The 21931-nt window shown below is 37.1% G+C and overlaps 1 protein-coding gene across 1 annotated transcript; it reads left to right on the top strand.

Annotated features, from left to right (window-relative positions):
• The first annotated feature begins 4433 nt into the window (after positions 1-4433).
• Positions 4434-21381, top strand: LOC138172488 (ovomucoid-like). The gene is made up of 5 exons (XM_069102260.1): positions 4434-4653; positions 5163-5263; positions 5997-6034; positions 20597-20715; positions 21248-21381. The coding sequence occupies exons 2-5, from the start codon at positions 5194-5196 to the stop codon at positions 21303-21305; spliced, it is 285 nt and encodes a 94-aa protein (XP_068958361.1). The 5' UTR covers positions 4434-4653; positions 5163-5193; the 3' UTR covers positions 21306-21381.
• The last annotated feature ends 550 nt before the right edge of the window (positions 21382-21931 follow it).

Raw genomic sequence — 21931 nt, 5'->3', positions numbered from 1 at the left:
GGGGGGGGTGCTCTATTAACTGCACCATCTGGATGCGCCTCTCTTCCCATAATTTCTTAAAAGACGTTATCCAGATTTTCCTTTTAATTTTGGTTTTCAGAAAGGGTAGATATTTTTGTTTTGTTTTTCTTTTAATGATTATCCTTAATATAAAATCACTCTAGTCACAAACCAAGCCCTAATTTGAACCCTGATGGCTCAGAATGAATACAAATAACATTTTTTTCTTCTGTTTTTGCCAGAAATCCTGAAGGTCTTCCCCTCCCACATCTATTTCTTTTAAAGAGGAATTATTTGTTTCATTTTTATTAAGATTTAATCAGGGAATAGGCACTACCTCAGCCAAACTGAGACCTGTTAAAGTCCTTAGCTTGAAAAGGCCTGGGTTATCCACTGTATCCTGGGCCATCTCTAGTTTTCCTGTTCCACATTTTGCCATTAGACCCAAATGACTCTGGAGGTAAAAATGAGGCTGGTGACTTTGAACAGCTCTCCTTCACTTAAATTTAATTCACTTTCATGTAATGGTATCACCTCCCTGATGTCATGGTCCTCTTTGAGAAGGAAGGACAAACAATCATGGGTAGTCCAATGACTGACATTATCCTTCCTTAATCTATTTTCCAGGTCAGTTGTTTTTCTCATCAGGTATTTTATTTTTCATTCTTTTCATTTTGTTTGCTTCATTCTTGATGTCTCATAATATCATTGGTTTCCACTTACCCAATTCTAAATATTAAAGAATCATTTTCCTCCATTTTTTATGCCTCTTTTTTCACTTGATCAATTCTATTTTTTAGGAGAAATTTCTTTTTCCAAGCTATTGGCTCTTTTTTCATCATTTTCATTTCTTTTCCTACTTTTTCTTCTACCTCTCACATGATTTTAAACTACTTTTTAAGCTCTTCCATGAGTTCTATATGGGCTTGAGACCAGTTCCTATTTTTCTTTGGTGTTTTGCCCATAGTTGTTTTTGATATTGTAGTCCTCTCCTGAGTTTGTTTTTTGATCTTCCCTGTCACCTAATAACTTCCTCTGGTCAGATTCTGTCCTTGTTTTTTTGCTCAATTTTTCCTGACTTTTTCCTTCCTTTTAAATTTGAGTTCTGCTCCTGGGGTAGAGGGTACATTTTCCCAAGTTTCTTGTGTCAGGGGCTATAGGTCCTGACTGTTTACCTGGTGCTGCTCTGATGTTGCCCTGAGGCCCATGGGGAACCCCATGCTTGGTGTTGCACTGTAGGGGAAGGGAGGTAGAGGTATTTAGTGTTGCTTGAGACCACAGAGACTGGCAGCTTACTTGGTGCTGAGCCACAGTCATGGAGCTGGAGTATGCTAGTGTGCTGATGCCTGAGTGGAAGGGGTGGATTTTTGCATTGGTATCTTCCTGTTTGCCCAGGTCTACCTTGAAGCACATAGTACTCCTGGTACTAGCAACCTGTTCACCTGTGTATAAGGGGTTATGGGGTGGATCCCAGAAAAGTTGTCTACCTGATTACTTAGGCACCTGTACATTTCAAGACTTAGTGTGCACTTATTTGCCTGGGGCTACCCTAAAGCATGTGGTGGTTCCAGGAGCTGGCGTAGACCTATTTCCCTGGCTATGCTGAGGTATGTTGAGGACCCTGTACTGGAATTTATCTAGTCCACTGGACTGGGCTTCAGGATCTCCCACTATTTTTTTAGGCAAGGGCTGCTGCTGGCTTACTGGGATGTTTCCTGTCCTGGACTGTGCTCCTCTTTTACTTGAGTAAGACAGATCTTTCCTTCTGACTTTCCAAGTTTCTTAGGTTAAAAGATTGTTTCACTCCATCTTTTTTCTGGTTCTGCTGCTTCAGGATTCATTTTGGGGTACTGTTTTATGACTGTTTGGAGGTGAATAGATCAGAAAAATGGGGTTCATAAGGATTAATCACCTTGCCAAAAGTCATATAAATAATTCTTAGTCAGGTAAGGATTCAAACCCAGATCCTCTAGGTCCAAATTGTCTGCCCTTACTACTATAGGTAACATCATAAGACAATGGACCATCAAAATTTGGAAATAAACCAATAGAATTTTGGTTCTTATTTGGCTTACAATCTTGACTAATTTTTCAAAAACATAAGGCAGGCATGGTCTTAGGTAATGATGATAATCATTATATAAAAAGTTTTGCAACAAATACTACATCAGGGAATGTGGAACAGAAACAACCTTAATCTGAGATTTTTAAAGGGATCCTATGTTTTGATTCCTATGAAAATCTCTTTCACTAATGCAGATTATAAGTGTGCCAAGCTTTTCCTCCCAATGTAGCACTGAGCTCATGTAAGATTTGTCCTTGTCCCTTGGGAATTTCAGGGATTCCAATATAACCTTTGTAGTGATCCTTCTAATGACATACATAATTTGTGCTGTGAATCCTTACTCCAAATTTCCAAATTTAATCTAGAACTATCTCCTCTTGCTCAATGTTTAACAAAAAAGGTCTAAGTATGAAGAATCAGTCTTATTCTCTATCCTACATAGTGGATATATAGTCAATGAGTGCAGTATTCTGTGAGGTCTAAATTTGTGTTCATATTGTGAGTGCATATGAATCATGCCTGGTACATAATGAGCTCTTATTAATGATTGGATTAATTGAAAAATAGGAGATAATTGCAGAATTTGGAATGACAGAAAGTGTCATGTGTTGGCATTCTACTAGCTAGTAGTTATTGAGGATATGATAGGAATGAAGTCCTAAAGGCATTTCAATTTCTTATTAGGGCTTATACCAAATAGAGTGGTCAATCAGTAGAATAGGTTCGATCCACAAAACACAGTATAATAGAGAACAGTGTGAAGATTACATGAAGTTTTAAGTGCCTATTCCAGTGTAACATGGCTGGGTGAGAGAATTAATATTAAGGTAGAGGGAGGTATTTTTGGAAATTTTATTGATTTCCTTCCTTAAATGGAAGTGCACCACCTACTTAAGTACGAACTGGCATTGAGATTAGCAAAAAGAAGCATGGAATCTGGGGCATGTGCCAACATGTGCCACCAATTCTAGTATATGTAAGAGAAGCCTAGAGATGAGAAAAATGGAGGTAGATGATTGATTCACTACTCATTTCACTGCTTAGCCTCTCTTTGAGAAGTTATGTTCAGTTCTCAGGTCAAAATTCCAGGAAGGCTATTACTAAGCTGGAATATGTCCAAAAAAGTGACATTTAGAATAAGAGCCTTTGAATTCATAGATTTCATGAATGATAAAATTGCATCATTGGAAGTGACTTCAGAGGGTATATAATGCATTATAAAGATATAAGTGAAGATGAACTATTTCTATAGTAGCCACAACATAAGATGATCCAGATTCTTCTTGAAGACATTTTGGCAATAAAAAATTCATGATTTTTGGGTAATGAAAGACTTGTTTTAATTTAGGCCAACTGTCTTGGGTAGGCACTGTTTTTCCCTATATTGAAACAAAATTAGCTCCTCTGTAATTTCTATTGTTTCTACTTCGGACCCCTTACGTAAAAGAAACAACTTTAAGCCTTTTTCCACATAAAATTCTCAAATACTTGGAGAGTATTCATGCATTCCCTAAAGGACATGAATTTCTATTAATCTGTCAACAAGTGTTTATTAATTATTAAGTTTATTAACTTTGTTCCATGTACTATACAATATTCCTGGAATAGGAAAAAAATCACATCTGGTTACTCAGTGAAGATGTTTCATTAGAGGACAGACCAAATATATGCATAACTAGCTATAAAGGAATATAAGGACATTTGAAGGAAATTCCTAGAAATTATGCGGGGAGTATGACAAAGGAAAGCTTGACAAGATGCTATTCTTGAATTGAGCTGTGACACAGACTAGGGATCCTTAAAGATATTTAAGCACAACTCCACCCATTTACATGCTAGTCTTTAGAGAAAATCTGTGAAGAGTTTAGCAGATAAAATATAAACCACCATGTCATGAAGAGTAACCAGAAGGCTACTTTGGTCAAAGTGCTGGAGGAAGAGTGATATATAGCAATTTGGGATCATTTCAGGACTTTCAATGGCAAATAGAAGAGACTGGATGTGATTCTAGAGGGGCCTCTAGTGGAAGCACATTGAATTCTTTCAGCTGTTCCCAATAAGTCATGGTCTCTAGTCTCTCACTATCCTGATTGCCCTCCTGGGGACATGCTCCAGTCTGTGAAAGTCATGTCTTCAATGAGCAGCCAGAAATGAATAAAATACAAGGGTTTACATGCGTTTCTCTACTCTGCACTTCTTCATTACCAATTTCTTTACTTCCTCTCTGTCCCTCTTACCCTCTGATCACTTAACCTCCTTGGAACTTTCCACTTTTTCCTAGGGTTTTTTTTTTTCATGCCTAAAGAAATTCCTTCAAGGACCGTTCCCTTCTCCCTGGTCCTTCAATCTCCTGCTGAAGCATAGATATTAATGAAGGTGTAGCTCCTAGGCAAGAGCTCGTTTTCCACCCACAATCTCTGGGTGGAACACAAGCTGCCTCAGGGCTCTTTCTCTCACCTGACCTTAGCCTGATCTCTCTCTTTGCTCATCTTTCAAAAGGAGATAGTGTAACTGGCTGTATTTAGGAATTACTTTGGGAAAGAGACAGAAGCATAACTTCATCTTCTTCTCCCTCTCTTCCTTCAGAGGTGAGTAATTCATGCTCAGAGTTGGATCAATGCCCCTCACTTTTCCATTCTTCAGTGTTCCAGGCATCTGGCTAAATCCTACAATTCTAGAAATTTTTCATTGTTGTGTTTTTGAGGGATCCACATATGCCCAGGTTTGTGATGCAGGTGGTGATACCTGTCTCCAAGAAAGAGAAACTATAGAGTTTTGCTTTATTTACCTTCTCAGTAAAGGTTTCAGAATATTGTATGAGAAGAATGGCCTTACCATTATCATTCTGTCTAGTAGTAATAGATGAGGAACAGCTACAACTTCTTGGAAGCTTGGAGTACTGTACTGGCATGAGGGAACATTGCCTCCGATAATAACACTGAGGTTATGGGAAGGAATAGACTAAGCCATTTAAGGTGATAGACCTTTATGTAAGTAGAAGCTATGCAGCTATACCTTCTTGTTCACTGGAAAGCTGTCCTGGACCTTTATGTAAAAATTTGCAAGATGAGTTTTATTTTACTTTTTCCTCATATAGAATCCAATCCAGTAAACGACCAAAAGGCTGAATGGCTTTCTCCCTGCTGATAAACAAGACCCTCTTAGGGCTCTTCATATTGACACTAACTGTTTACACAGGTGAGTGATTTTCTGAGTCCTTGGTGTGGAACCACTGATATTTCAGAAGTTTCTGGGAAGAACTAATGTTTTCTGTTGCTTGCAATACCTTTCTCTTTTCTCCTCTTTCAGTTCCAGCTTATAGATCCAAATGGGAAACTCTTGAAAAAGATTTGATTTGCCAAGTTGGTCAGTTTTATGTATTGGTTAAATTGCAAATGGTGAACACAGTATTGTGTAGGAGAAAGAACACTGGGTTTAGAATCAGCTAACTTGAGTCTTCTTTGCTTCAGTTATATCTGACTTCAGGCAAAGTTTCCTCTCCAGCTTTCAATTTTGTTTTGAACAAAGTAATGAGGCAAAAGTACAACTCATTACTTTAATAATTTATGAGTCAATGAAATCTAAATTCCTGACAAATTGGATTTTGTTACTAGATTTGAAACATCTAGGTTTTCATTTCCATTGACTCAAGAGAAAAGGTTAGCTCAAAAGATGTCTCCTGGATTAGGATTTATTACAAAATTTATCCTAAATCAGAGTTTATCAAAAGATCTCCTATGGCCCAACTACTCTGGGATTGCCAACAGGTTCAAATGTGTTGTTTCTAATTGCCTATTACTTGTGGTATTCTCTTGAGAGCAAGTCTACATAAAAGCATGCATGTAAAGCCTCCCTTTATTCCTTATAAAATGTAAAATGATTCCTAAAAAAACCATGTTAAGTGGTTTGTTACATCTGTATTTTGTTGCAGATATTTTCATCAATGCCTTTAGTAATGGAAGAATTCAAGTAAGTTTGTATCATTCTTTGTTTGGAGGTTGTGAGTAGAGCTCTTTGATAATAGTAACATTTCCATTATATAGATATTATATATGATTTTATTAACGTATTTATATATAATACTATACATTTCATATGTGATTATATATTTTAAATATAAACAATAAATTAAATCCCTATTTGGCAGGTCAGTTGTTTTTCCAATGAAATATTTCACATTGTCTTCTATTTTTTATTCTTTTGGTATTGTTTTATAATTCCTTGAATCACAAAGCTAGTAAGTGTTAAGTCTCTGAAGCAGATTTAAACTCAAATCCTCCTGACTGCGGGGCTGGTGCTCTATTCACTGTGCCACCTAACCATACCTAAACACATTTTCATATTAGTCTTGTTGCATAGAACATTTATAACAAATGGTAAAAACAATGAGAAAAAATATAAAACAAAACCAAAAAGAAAATAGTCTGCTTTCTTCTCCATTCTGACTCCATAATTCTTTCTCTGGATGTCACTGGCATTTTCCATGATGTGTCCATTGGAATTTTTTTACATCCTTGCATTACTTAGAAGTGCTAAGTCTATCAAAATCAGTCCTTGCCCACTGTGGCTGTTACTGTGTACAGTTTTCTCCTGGTTCTGCTTCCCTCTTCAGGTCTCTCTGAAGTCGGTCTGTTCATCATTGCTTGTAGCACAAGAGTTTTCCATTACACTCATATACCACGGCTTGTTCAGACATACCCTTATTCATAGGTATTACATCAATTTCCAGTTCTTAAGCACCAAAAAAGAGCTTCTATAATTTTTTTTTTTGTACATGTGGGACCTTTTCCCATTTTTTATGATCTCTTTGGAATAAAGAGTAAGAAGTGGTATTGTTGGTTGAAAGACTATGACATTTTTATTCTCCTTCAGGAATAGTTCCAAATTGCTCTCCAGAATGGTTGGATCAGTTCACAACTTCACCAGCAATGCATTAGTGTTCCAACTTCCCCACATCTTCTCCAGCATTTATCATTTTCCTGTTTAGTCATCTTATCCAAGCTGACCAGTGAGATGTGGTATCTCAGAGTTGTTTTGACTTACATTACTCTAATCTATAATGATTTAGAACATTTTTTCATACACTTTTATATATCTTTAATTTCTTCCTCTGAATACTGCCTGTTCATATCCTTTGACCATTTATCAATTGGGGAATGACATGTGTTCCTATAAATTTGATTCAATTCTCTCTATATTTTAGAAATGAGGCATTTGTCAGAGATACTGGTTGGAAATTCTTTCCCAATTTTCTACTTCCCTCCTAATCTTGGTTACATTGGTTTTTATTTGTACAAAACCTTTTAAGATTAATGAAATAAAATTCACTTGTTTTGCATTTTATAATGCTCTCTATATCATGTTTGATCATAAATTCTTCCCTTCTCCAAAAATCTGAGAAGTAAATTATTCCTTGCTCTCCCAGATTTCTTACAGTGTCAGCCTTTATGCCTAGATTGTGAACCCATTTAGACTCTATATTGCTCTACTGTGTAAGGTATTTGTCTATGCCCAGTTTCTACAATATTGTTTTCCAGTTTTCCCAGCAGATTTTGTCAAATAGTGAGTTCTCATCACAGAAGCTGGTGTCTTTGGGTTTATCAAATAGTAGATAGCTATAGATTTGTGTACCTATTCTATTTCACTGATCCACTTGTCTATTCCTCAGCCAGTACCAAGTAGTTTTGATGATTGCTGCTTTATGATACAATTTAATATCTGGTATGACTAGGCCACCTTCCCTATCATTTCTTTTCATTAATTCCCTTGATATGTTGGTCCTTATGTTTTTCTAGATAAATTTTGTTACTCTTTTTCTAGTTCTGTAAAATAATTTTTGGTAATTTGATTAGCATGGCACTAAATAGGTAAATTAATTTATGTTAAATTTTCATTTTTGTTATATTAGCTTGACCTAGCCATGAGCAGCTGATGTTTTTTTTTTTTTTATCCAGTTATTTAGATCTGACTTTATCTGTGTGAAAACTTTTCTTTTTTTGTTCATATAATTCCTGGGTTTGTTCTGGCACATAGATTCCCAAATATTTTAGAATGTCTACAGTAACTTTAAATGGAATTTCTCTTTCTATTTCTTGCTGATTTTGTTAGAAATATATAGGAATGAAGATGGCAGAAGAAAAGCAGGAACTTGCATGAGCTCCCACAGCAACCACTTCCAATACCTGTAAATAACTTCCGAACCCACAAAGTGACAGAGAAAAACAAATATAATGCTGAAGGCAACCTGGTAGACTGACAGGAAGGGTCTATCTATAGAATAAGTCTTTCACAACATAACTACTATGGAAACATTTTGAATAACTACACATGTACAACCTATATTGAATTGCTTGTCTTCCCAGTGGGGGGGTGGTGAGGAGGGAAGAATGGAAAGAACATGGAAATCAAAGTATTTTGAACAAATGTTAAAAAATTGTTTTTACATGCAACTAGAAAATAAGATATACAGGCATTGGGGGCATAGAAATCCATCTTGCTGTACTAGAAAGTTAGGAAGGTGGGGAAAGGATATAAGGGAGACCAGATTGGGGAAAGGGCTATCCAGTAGGCTCGCTATCTTGGGGTCAGGGTAGGGGAAAGATTAGGAACAAATTTTTTAGTAAAAATCTTGTGAAAGTGAATGTTGACAACTAAAAATAAAAAAAATGTATTTCAAAATAAAAAGAAATACATATGAATGCCCAGGATTCATGTGGGTTTACTTTATATCCAGCAACTTTGCTAAATTTATTTATCTCTAGTAGTTTATTACTTGATTCTCCAGAATTCTCTTAATATTTCATCATATCATCTGCAAAGAGTGATAATCTAGTCTCTTCTTTGCCTAATATAATTCCATAAATTTCTTTTTCTTCTCTTATTGCTGCAGTTAACATTTCTTGGACCAAATTGAATAAGTGGGGTGACAGTGTACATCCTTGTTTCACTCCCTGTTGTAATTGGAAATGCTTCTACCTTATCCCCATTACATATAATACTTGCTGATGGTTTTGGACATAGACTACTTATTATTTTAAGAAAGACTCCATTTATTCCTAGACTTTCTGGTGTTTTTTACTAGGAATTGGGTGTAGTATTTTGTCAAAAATTTTTCTGCATCTACTGAGACAATCATATGGCTTCTACTAGTTGTCTTGTTGATATGATTGATTATGCTGAAAGTTTTCCTAGTATTGAAACATCCTTGCATTCCTAGAATAAATCCTACCATATCAAAGTGTATTATTCTCATGATTAATCACTATAGTCTTTTTGCTAATATTTTATTTGAAATTTTTGAATCTATATTCAGGAGGGAAATTGTTCTATAATTTTCTTTCTCTGTTTAAGCACTTCACAACTTGGATATCAGTACCATATTTATGTCATAAATAGAATTTGGTAGGATTTCCTCTCTGATTTTTCCAAATAGTCTATAAAGTATTGGAATCAATTATTCTTTAAAATTTCTTTAAATTTGCTTGTAAATCCACTTGGCCCTGGAGATTTTTCCTTGGGAGTTCATTGATGACTTGTTTAATTTCCTTTTCAGAGATGGTATTATTTGCGTATTTTACTTCCTTTTTAGTCAATCTGGGCAACTGAAATTTTAAAAAAATATTCATCCATTTCACTAAGATAGTCAAATTTATGGGCATACAATTAGGCAAAATAGCTATTAATCATCATGTTAATTTCCTCTTTGGAGGTAAATTCAGCCTTTTCATTTTTTTTTTTTTAAGCAACCAGGGTTAACTAACTTGCTCAAGGTTACACGGCCAGGTGTTTCTGAGTGGGTGCTAAGTGTCTGAGCCCGGGATTCGATCTCCAGGTCTTCTCAACACTGGAGCCGGTGCTCTTACTTGCTGTGCTACCTGGCCGCCCCCAGCCTTTTCATTTTTGATACTGGTAGGTTCGTTTTCTTCCTTCTATTTTCTTTGGATGGATGACTGTAATTTTATGTTTATTCTTAGTTTACAAAATTCATCTACACAAGATTTTTAGTTACATATTTTCTCCCCATCTTTCCCATACCCACCTACCAAAACAGCAATCCCGCTGAATACAACCTCTTCCAAACTATTCCTCCTATATCCTCCCCCATTTCCTCTTCGACATTCAAGTAGGGCAAAATGGATCTCCATACCCCAGTGCCTGTATAACTTATTTCCCAGTGGCATGTAAAATAATAATAATAATAATTTCTTTTGCACATTTGATTTTAAAACTTTGAATTACAGATTCTTTCCATTCTTCCCTCATCACCCACTCATACTGGAAAGATAAACATTTCAATATAGGTTGTACATGTGTAGTTATGCAAAACATTTCCATAGCAGAAATATTGTGAAAGACTAACTATATTCCCCTCCATTCTATCCTGCCCCCCACTTGTTCTATTTTCTCCTTTGGCCCTGTCCCTTTTCAAAATTGTGTGTTTCTAACGACCCTCCCCCCAATCTGCCCTCCCTTCTATCATACCCCATCTTATGCCCTTCTCCCCCACTTTCCTGTAGGATAAGATACCTAATTTAGTGTATATGTTATTACCTCCTTAAACCAAATTTAATAAGAGTAGGGTTGATCCATTCCTTTTTGCCTTCTTGTTCTTAGCCTCCATTGTACCAGTTTTCTCTTGGCTCTTTTATGAGATAATTTACCTTATTCTGTCTCTCCCTATCTCCTCTCATATTCCTCTCTCACCTTTAATTTTATTTTGAAAATATCATCCCTTCCTATTCAATTGATTCTGTGCCACTGTCTATGTATACCTGTACACATATATACACTTACTCACATATATATTCATACAGCCATATACTCTCCTATATAGACATATATGTATGTTTATACACACACATAAACATACATACATATACACACACATTTATATTCCCTTCAACTATTCTCATACTGAGAAAAGCTCCATAAGTTGCAATTCTCATTTTTCCATTTAGCAATATAAATAGTTCAACTTTAATAAGTGCCTCACAATTATTTTCCTCTGTTTACCTTTTCATGCTTCTCTTGCCTCTAGTATTTGAGTGTCAATTTTTCTATTCAACTGTTTTTTTTTATCAAGAATGCTTAAAAGTCATTTATTTAATTGAATAACCATATTTCCCCCTGAAACATGATACTCAGTTTTACTACATAGGTAATTCTTGGTTTTAATCCTAGCTCCTTTGACCTCTAGAATATCTTTTTCCCAAGCCTTTAGATTCATTAGTGTAGAAGTTACTAGATCTTGTGTTATCCTGATTGTGTCTCTACAATATTAAAATTGCTTCTTCTTGGATGCTTGCAATGTTTTCTCCTTTATCTAGGAACTCCAGAACCTGGCTATAATATTCCTTGGAGTGATCTTTTTGGGATCTTTTTCAGGAGGTGATTGGTGAATTCTTTCAATTTCTATTTTGCCAAATGGTTCTAAAATATCAGGGCAATTTTCCTCGAGAATTTCTCGAAGGATTTTTTCTAGTTTCTTTTTTTTTTTTATCATGGCTCTCAGGTAGTCCAATAATTTTTTAATTATCTCCCCTGGATCTATTTTCCAGGTCAGTGGTTTTCCCATGAGATATTTCACATTGCCTTCAATTTTTTCACTTGTTTGGATCTGTTAATAGTATCTTGATTTCTCATAAAGTCATTAGTTTCCATTTGCTGCCATCTAATTCTGAAGGAATGATTCTCTTCAGTGAGCTTTTGAGATTCTTTTTCCATCTGGCAAATTCGACTTTTTAAGGCATTCTTCTCCTCATTGGCTTTTTGGGCCTCTTTTACCACTTAAGTTTGCCTATTTTTAAGGTGGTATTTTCTTCTTCCAGGTTGTTGACTCACTTTTCAAGATTTTCTTGCATCATTCTCATTTCTCTTCCCAATTTTTCCTCCACTTCTCTTATTTGGTTTTTAAAATCCTTCTTGAGTTCCTCCCTGGTCTGTAACCAGTTTATATTTTTCTTGGAAGTTTTTGGTGCAGGATTTCTGACTTTTTTGTCTCCTTCCCATTCAATGCTTTGATGCTTTGATCCTTTTTGTCTCCAAAAAATTAATCTGAGGTTTGATTGCTGTGCTTGCTTTGTTTCCTTTGTTTTGCTCGTGTTGCCACTCAATTACTTGACTTTTGATCTTTTTGTCACAGTAGAACTCTGCTTCCAGAATGTAGAGCTTTGTGTCAAATCGCTGGCATTTTCACAGCTGCCAGAGCTTCACTGCAGCCCCCACAAACTCTGGCACCTGGTCACACACCCTAGGACCTCCACCCAAGATAGTGATCCAGATCCAAGCAGGTTGAAGCAAGAGTGATTGCCCTCCGAATAGTTGTTTGTGCACCCTACTATCTGCAGTCCAGGAGCTCTGGATGTGGCCATATAACAGTAGCTTCATGGCTGCCATGCTTTTGCCACCCCTCACCCCAGTGGCAGGGGCCAAACTGCATTATGTGCTCCCAAGTTCCAACAGTCCCACACTGACCATTTACTTTTTCTTTGGCATTTATGGGTTGATAATTCTGGAAACTGCTACTGCTGCTGGTGATCCACTCTCCCAAAGTCTGCTCCAGCCACTGCTGTTTGGGGCTGCCCTGGGGCTAAAACCTCATGTTCACTTTGGGCTGGGCACTGCCAGCATGCTGTGATGGACCCTTCCTATAGGCCTACCAAGCTACCTTCAGCAGGAGATTTGTTTCTCTCTGTCACTTTGTGGGTTCTGTAGCTCTAAAGTTGTTTAAAGTCATATTTTATAGGTATTTGAGGTGATTATAGGGGGAGCTCAAGGTGTTTCCCTGCTTCTATGCTGCCATCTTGACTCCACCCCTTTCTTTCAATTTTCTAAATCAAATTTATTAAAGTTTTATCAGTTTTATTCTATTTTTTTCATAAAATCACCCTTTAGTTTTATTAGTTCAATAGATTACTTAATTTCAATTTTATTAATTGCTTCTTTGGTTTTCATGAGGATTTTCATTTTTTTATTTTTCTAGCTTTTTCAGTCGCATTCCCAATTTATTGATCTCCTTTTTCTCTTTTTTATTCATGTAAGCATTCAGAGATATATAACTTCCCCTAAGAACTGCTTTCAGTGCATCTCTCAAGTTTTGGTATGTTGTCTCATTGTTGTCTTTCTCTTGAATGAAATTCCTAAATGTTTCTATGATTTCTTGTTTGACCCAATCATTCTTTAGGATTAAATTATTTAGTTCTCAATTAGTTTTTAGTCTATATTTCCATGGCCTTTTATTACATACAATTTTTATTGCATCATGATCTCAAAAGGATCCATTTAATATTTCTGACTTTCTGCACTTGGTAGTAAGGTTTTTATGCCCTAACATATGGTCAGATTTTGTGTATGTGCCACATACTGCTGAGAAGAAGGTTTATTACTTCTTAAACCCATTGATTTTTCCCCAGAGGTCAATCATATCTACCTTCTCTAAAATTCTATTCACCTCCTGAACTTCTTTCTTGTTTATTTTGAGATTAGATTTATCAAATTCAGAGTGTGGGAGATTGAGGTCCCCCACTAGCATAGTTTTGCTATTTCTCCCTCTAATTCCCTTAACTTCTCTAAGAATTTGGATGCCATACTGCTTGGTGCATATATGGTTAGCAATGATATTACTTCATGGTGTCTTTTAGTAGGACATAACCTTCCTTATCTTTTAATTAGATTTCTTTTGCTTTTTCTGAGATAAGGATTGCTGCCCCTGATTTTTTTTTAATGTAGTTGAAGCATAATTTATTCTATTGGAACCTTTTGCCTTTTCCCTGTGTGTATCCCTCTATTTCAAATGTGTTTCTTGTAGACAACATATTGTAGGATTATATTTTTTTAATCCATTCTACTATCCGCCTCCATTTTATGGGAGAGCTTATCACATTCACATTCACAGTTATGATTACTATCTGTGTTTTTCCCTTCATCCTATTTCCTCCCCTGTTTATGTTTTTATTTCTCCCTTCTCCCTTCCCCTCCTTAAGAGTTTTCCTTTTGACCACCACCTCCCTCAGTATTCCCTTCCTATCAGCCCCCCTCTCTTTGCCTAGCTACTTCTTACTACTTCTTCCTTACTACTTCTTCCCTCCCTTCTAAACATCCCTCCTTTTTTTCCTGCTTTCTCCTCCTATTGTCTGTAGGGTATGATAGATTTTTATGCTTAACAAATTATATTATTCCCTCTTTGAACCAAATTCAATGAGAGTAAATCTCAAACAATGCTCTTCCCCCTCCCTTCTTTCCCTCTGCTATAACATGTTTTTGAGTCTCTTCATGTTAGAATCCTATACTTAACTGATTATGTTATTCCCTTCTTGAAGCAAAACCAATGAGAGTAAAGCTCACTTATTGTTTGTCCTCCTCCCTTCTTTCTCTCTACTATAATGTTTTATGCCTCTTCATGTGGCATAATTTACCCTTTTCTGCCTCCCCCTTTCCTCTTCTACCTTTTGTACCCCTTAATAAGGTTTTTTAAATCATCATTTTAGCTAATTTATACCAACCCCCTCTATTTATGTATATCCCTTATGAATGTCATTATAATTATAAGTCTCAATATTGACAGGTATCAACTTTCCACGAAGAGATGTTGGGTTCTAGGACCTCAGGGCAATTTTCCTTGATTTCTTGGAAGATGTTGTTCAGGTTCTTTTTTTCATCATGACTTTCTTGTAGACCAATAATTCTTAGATTATCTCTCCTGCATCTGTTCTCCAGGTCAGTGGTTTTTCCAATGAGAAATTTTACAGTTTCTTCAACTTTTTTCATTCTTTAGATTTTTTTTTTGACTGATTCTTTTTGCCTCATAGAGTCATTAACTTCATTTTGACTTATTTGAATTTTTAGTGAATTGTAGCTAATTGCTCCCTTTCCATTTGTTCAGATTTTATTTGGGGGGGGGTGCTTTTCTTTCGCTTGATTTTTAACCTCTTTTCTCATTTCACAAATTTTACTTTTTAAGGAACCATTTTTTCAGTGATTTTTCCCATTTTTGCAATAGTAATTTTAAAATAATTGGTCAGTTTATCTTCTACTTCTCTAATTTGACTTTTAAAATGCTTTCTGAGCTCTTCTAAGAAAATGTTTTTTGGGATTGAGACCAGTTCATATTCCCTTTTGAGCTTTCAGATGTGGGTATGGAGTCAATGCTGTGCTTTTCTGAATTTGGTTCTTCTTGCTCAGTATAATAGGATCCAATCGACCTTGTTTTTCTAATTTGTTTTTCTCATTGTGATTGCCTATTTTCTGATTTTAAAGTGAATCTCTGATTCTGGTGCATAGAGAGCTATACTTTTTATGCAGGGAGCTAGGGGCCTGGTTATTGGATTTGTGTGCTGTGGCCTCTGAGTACCTAGATTGAAGTCAAGGCTAGGACTTTTGGCATTGCCCTGGGGCTATACTGAAGCTCACAGTGCAAGGTCTAGGGAAGGGGTGGTCTGGCCACTTCAGGATCCCACCTCCTGTGCTGGAGCTCAGGGAGGCTTAGTCCTGGGGGCCTGGCCAGCCACACTGCTGCCTGCTGGTTCCCCTGGTTGTTTGAAAGTTCTCCTGGGGTTCTGTTGTTAGCACCTGCTGGCTCAACTCCCTGAGTTTCAGGATCTCTCACTGGTCAGCTGAGATGGGGCTTGTTGGGACACTTCCTATCCTGCACCTAAACCTCAGCACAGTCACAGGCATGCCCTTTCTCTAGCACTCCCAAGCCTGTAGCTGGTTCAACTGTTTCAGGATTTTATATCTGGGCAAATATTTTCTGAGTTTTCAGGGTCAGAGAGGGACATTATAGTAGCTGGGGTTTACTCCACCATCTTGGCTCCTGGAAGTTCAGGTAGGTGATTTTTAAACATCCAAACTGTGGTTTGCTGTCCCAAAAGGTAACTGTTTCACCTGCTGTGGACCTTGTGCTTTTCTCTTACACAGCTCAGACAGATCCCCAGTTCTGTAGTGAGAGGTCTGGGAATCACCCCTGTGGTGGGTGAATCTGTGCTGGGGCTCAATCCAGTTCCCCATTGCAGGTCTGTGCTGGTGCAGCCCCCTTGCTTCATGCTCTGTGCTCTGCACTCTATGCTCCTGCTGCCCAGTCCTACTATCTGTCCTAACTTACCTGGGCTGGAAATCTGCCATGATTCTTGTCCCAATGTTTTCTTCCACTCTAAAATCCATTCAGATTCACTTTTTAGAGGTTACTGAAGGAATTCACAAAGGAGTTCAAGTGAGTTCCTGCTTTCACTCTGCCATCTTGGTTCTGCCCCAAGTTAGCCTCTTTTCTTTTGCATTTTTGGGTAGTCTCTGTTAGCAAACTGTTGACTTATTTTTTCATGATTTTCTTTCATCACTCTCCTTCTTCCCAATTTTTCATCTACTTCTATTATTTGATTTTTAAAATTCTTTTTGAGTTCTTTCATTACCTGAGACCATTTCACATTTTTCTTGGAGGCTTTGTATGAAGGAGCCTTGATCTTGCTGTCTTCCTCCATTTGTATGCTTTGATCTTCCTTATTTTGCTCATTACCAATATGTAAGAAAATACCTTTTCACCAAGAAAGTAAACTTCTATAGACTTATTTTCCCCTGTTTGCTCATTTCCCCATTCAATTACTTTACTTTTGAGCTCTTTATTAAGTGGAGGATGTCCTGTCCTAAGTTTCAGGGGTTTTGTGCAGTTGTCTTCAGAGATATCTCAGGGAATTATAAATTCTCAGTTCCTCTAAAGTGCTATGATCATAGAAGAGGTGTTTACTCCTCTTTTGGCCTACAGTCTGATCCATGAGCAACCCCAGGCACTCTTTTATACCACGGAAATATAAGGAAGATTCCCTCTCCACAGTTGCCATAATCTCCACCATACCAGCATTTCTCCTTACCCCAGGGACCGCCATCCAGGACTGTGATTCAGATCAGCCACTCCATTCCTCCACTGTCTTTAGGTTGAGAGAAACAGCCACTGCTGCCCTGTGGCTGGGGTGAGACCACACTCCTCTCTCACCCAGGTGAGAGAGCTTTCCCACCGACCTTTAAAACTCGCTTTGGCATTTGTAGGTTAAGAAGTCTGGAAACTGCCACACCTGCCAGTGATTCAGTGCGCTCAGGCCTGCTCCAGTCCCATGTCTGCCAGTGTGGCCATGCTGAATTACACTCTGCTCTGAGTGCACTGAGTGCTCCAGTGCAATAGACTTTTGGCCTTCCAGATTATTTTGGACTGGAAATCTGGTTCACTCTGTCATTTTATGCCTTTTGCCACTCTACAATTTTAGAGTCATTTTTTACAAGTGTTTTGAGGGATCTGAGGGGAGAGCTCAAGCAGAAGCAGCTGTGCTTCTACTCTGACATCTTAGCTCAACCCCCAGCAATATTTTTTAAAAGACATGAATAAAACCTTATTTTTAAAAATATTAGAGTAACAATTGGGTATCTTACCCTACAAGAAAGAAGGGGAGATTGGATAAGAGGGGGGATCATAGAATGGGAAGACGATTAGGGGAGAGGGTAGTTAGAAACAAACATTTTTTAAAGGGTCAGGGTTAAAGAAGAAAATAGAAAAAATGGAGGGTGGATTAGATAGAGGGAAATATAGTTAGTCTTTCACAACATGACTACTATGGAAATGTTTTGTGTACGCATGTATTAGCTATACTAATAGAATTGCTTATATTCCCAGTTGGCATGGATGAAAATGGAAGAAGGAAGGGAATCTGGAACTCAAAGTCTTAAAAACAAATGTTGAAAATTGTTTTTACATGCAACGGGGAAATAAGATACACAGGCTATGGGGTAGAGAAGTCCATCTCGCCCTACAAGAAAGTAAAGTTGGGGGGAGGAGGAGGAGGATATAAGAGAGAGCAGACTCGGGGAAGTGGTATTCAATATGCTTGCCATCTGTATCAGCAAGCACCCCAAGCACCCACAGGGTTTCTGCCAACAGAGGTTCTTAGATCTGCTTTGTTAAAGGAAAGCAACTCAAAATGGGTTAACAAGCTTACTTTAATCAGTCAAATATGTATAGTTTACCTAGTTCAGGGGGAAAAGGTCAGCACCCCGAACTTCAGAGTATACAGACAGAATTATCAAGACAGAGAAGCAGATTAAGTAGACAGGTTTCCAAACTGTCCAACCATTACATCCATACCAAATCAACATTTGGGTTTTTTGAAGCTGGGGGGCTCTCAACAATGGCTTCCCAGAGTCTCATTTGATCAAATCACAGAAGAATTCTCAAAGTGAGCCCCCAAAACAAAGCCTGAAATCAGGGTTTATATAACCTTCTCCTGGCTCAGAGAATGTAACAACCTTCTGGACCCACTGGCCAATCAAAAAACATCTACTGAAAAACAAGCCTCCCACCCCAGGCTCTAGGTGCACTTTAGCCTAGGGGCAGGGAAGATCTTAAAAATTTACATTCCTATTACACCATCTTAGGGTGGGGTGTAGGGAAGAGATGGGGGAAAATCTTATAACTCAAAATCTTTTGGAAATCAATGTTGAAAACTAATAAATAAATAAATCCAAAAATATGAGAGTAATTGAGATTGGGTTTCCAACAAATTCAAAATTTTGAGATCATGCAAATAAGTAGCCAATGTGAAATGTATATTTTAAAGTATGTGGAACATATCAATGAAGTAATTGAATCAAACAGAGAAATAATCTTACAGAGATTTAACTTTTCTTTAAATATTTGGGTTTAGACAAAACAAAGTTTCTTCTCTTCATCCTCATTCTCTCCTGCATCAGAGAGCCCAAATTGTCACTACAAAATGAAAATTAGATTTTCAGTCATTCATCTTATTGTTTAGTTGTTTCAATTAATGGAATGAAATAATTTTGTATCTTATCTAGTCAGTGGAACAGAAATCACCCATTCTTTAAACAAAAATGAATCTCAGCTCACGTCTATACAATTCAGTTCAAATCATCAAGTTTTAAATGAGTGTTTTTGGTGTCCCCTGAACTTCACTAGATTTTGTGGGGGCAAAGAAAAGACATATGTGGCAATATGGTACAGTGGAAAGCACATAATATTTAGTATCCAAAGGAGTTCATTTCAAATGCCAGGAATATAGTTATTTATTTTAAAATATTTATTAACACGTTTTGCTTGGAAATCATCTTTATTTCATTGACAATGAAGGCTCTAGGCTTATCTGATCATAAAGAATAAAAGTGGAAAGAAAAAATCAACTTCACTAAAATAATACTCCCAGTAAATCCAGAAAGCATGCACTATTCCACACTCATAGTTCTCCACTAGGCAATGAAGCTTAGAGGTTTGTTTTCTCCCATTTCAGTGAGTGAGCCAATGAACATTTATTAAGCATGTACTATGTAGGAGGTATTATACTAAATGTTGGGACATAGAAAAGGGAAAAAGACAGTCCCTGCTCTCAAAGAGTTCATAATCTAATTGAGGAAACAACAAGCAAAAGATATGGACAAAAAAGCAATGATCTGGAAATGTAGGAGGGGGCTAGTTATGAAGGGCTCTGAGTGTCAAGCGGAGGACTGTGCGTTTGGTCTGTTCTTTGGAGCTATGCTTGGCCGTTATAATTGCACAAAGTTCAATTTTGACTTTTTGTTTCTTTTCTCTTTCCCATTTACATTATTGTTTTTTTTAATCTGGTTTTGCATTCTATACTTTGTAGCACTTCATATGTCATTATACGCCTCTCTATCCCAACTTTCTTAAGGCACAGTGATCACTTATGTCTCCTTTGATTCCAGTTCTTCTTTATACTAGAAAGAGCTGTAATCTATACTTGGGTGGATATGGCACTTTTCTTTCTGTCTTTGAGTTCCTTGGGACATACACCTCACAGTGGCATCTCTGGGTCAAAAGATGTGGAGATTTTATACATTTTAGTCATATGTTTTTCATTGTTCAGTTTTTCCACTTAATCCCAGTGTTATCCTTAGCATATGACTTAACTTCTATGGACCTCCTCAACTTCTTATATGTAAAATTATGAATTCCTATAAAATTCATTCCAATTTTATTCTAGTACATGGTATCAAGTTTGCAATCTCATTGGGGAGGCAAAATTTCTAAATATGGGTCAGTTAAACAACCAAATCAAATGACAGAGTACAGTCCCAATGCAAAACTGAGCTGAGAAGACCATGATTAATATAAGAATTACAGGAAAGGTGAGATGAGCTGGGTCTAGAGACACTTGGGAAGGCTTCATATAGGAAATGGGACCTTAGCAGGTCTCTAAATGATGGTAAAAATTTGGAAGCAAGTAATGACTTGCTAAGAATCAAATTCAGGATCTAGGTTATAGTTCCTTGGTTGTCAATGGAATGGTGATATTTCTCCTTTAGGGAAACTATTGGTTTGAAAACATATGACTGAACCTTGAACCCAGAGGCACCCCTAGTTTTTTTCACCTCATACCCCCATGAGTTATTTGCCTAAAGTCACAGGAAGCTTTGAAATCTTGATTGTATATTACTGAGGGTCTGACATGGTAGGTCCTCAAGTGAAAAAAAGTTCTTTGTACACATGATAGCTGATCCATACTGGATATCTGATTCTTGCAGCCTAATTGTAAGCAGTTTGAAAAACTACCTCCATATGTATGTGACAAAAATTATGATCCTGTCTGTTCTACAAATGGCAAAACACATCACAACGAATGTGAGTTTTGCAATATTGCCAGGTGAGTATTAACAAATAACAACCCCGTGATTCAGCCTCTCTATTGGATGATGATGCCTGGTGCATGACAATCATTTTCTACCTCTGTGTTTTTGGGATGCATAACCCTGTGCTTTGAATAGAGGAGACTCTCCTTTCTCACTTCAAACTATTGAAAGCTTGATTCTTCCTTAACAATTAGAGGTGCTCAAGTATATTTAAGATATTTTATGAACTTTAGAATTTATAAACTTTTAGAATTTTTTATAGAAGTTAGAATTCTACCAATTTACCAATAAATGCTAGCTATCATTATTAATTATTAATTTATCTTTATGTCTCTAATATAGTATCAGTATCAGTCAAGTGGATGTCAGGCAAATATTTAAATAAGTGATTATTGCTGGATTAATTCCTAAGAACGGCTTTGATGTCAAGAATTGATATTTAACGTCCCCATTTGTCTGAGACTGTCACAAAAGTTTTTTTTTTCTATAGGATTGCAGCAGTTGATTGTTTTCATATAATACTGATTTTTTTTTCTACTCCTTTAGGGACACTCTTGGCACAGTTGAGTTTAAGCATTATGGTCATTGCTCTCATATGCCCTGACTGCGCTGTCCTAGGACGTGCTACATATTTCCTGTTCTCCTCATCTGATGCCACTGTTTCTGTGACTCTTGAATGTTGCAATAAATATTTTTCTGTTTTGGGCTTATTTTCACGATTAAGTAGTTTCAAACATCCACTTTCTCAATCTCCCTGGAACGTCTTACACCTAAACATGGCAAGCTTCATTTTCCAAACTTTAGATGAATGACTCTTCACTACACAAAGTGTGACAAGTCTTTGCCTCACCAACCATCACCTTTAGGGAAGTAGACATAGGCTTCACTCCCAAATTACTATGAACAAAAAGAAAGGTCAGTTGAACTATGGGATGAGGAAAGCAGCAGGTGATCCCAATGCCCCTAATAAGGGACCATGCTCTCATCCCTACTGAGCTTGTTTTTAGACTGCAAATAAAAGCAGGGAAAATTTAACCTGCTGAGTCATTGTCAGGCAGACACATCATACTATGGTACTAGATCTTCATCTTCTTGAAGTATGCAGAGTAAAGAGAACCAGATGCGACTCCTTTGGGGCACAGCAGCAGAACCCTGAGGAGTCCTGAGCCTTGAGTGTCTATTTTGATACATAACCTTGAGAGGAAAATGCATGCAATAGGGACCAAATCT

This window comes from Petaurus breviceps, unplaced genomic scaffold (genome assembly GCF_028583685.1).
Source record: "Petaurus breviceps papuanus isolate PSGF00001 unplaced genomic scaffold, PetGlider_PUasm1.0 551, whole genome shotgun sequence".
NCBI classification, from domain to species: domain Eukaryota; kingdom Metazoa; phylum Chordata; class Mammalia; order Diprotodontia; family Petauridae; genus Petaurus; species Petaurus breviceps.
This window is presented reverse-complemented; position numbering and strand designations above follow the sequence as displayed.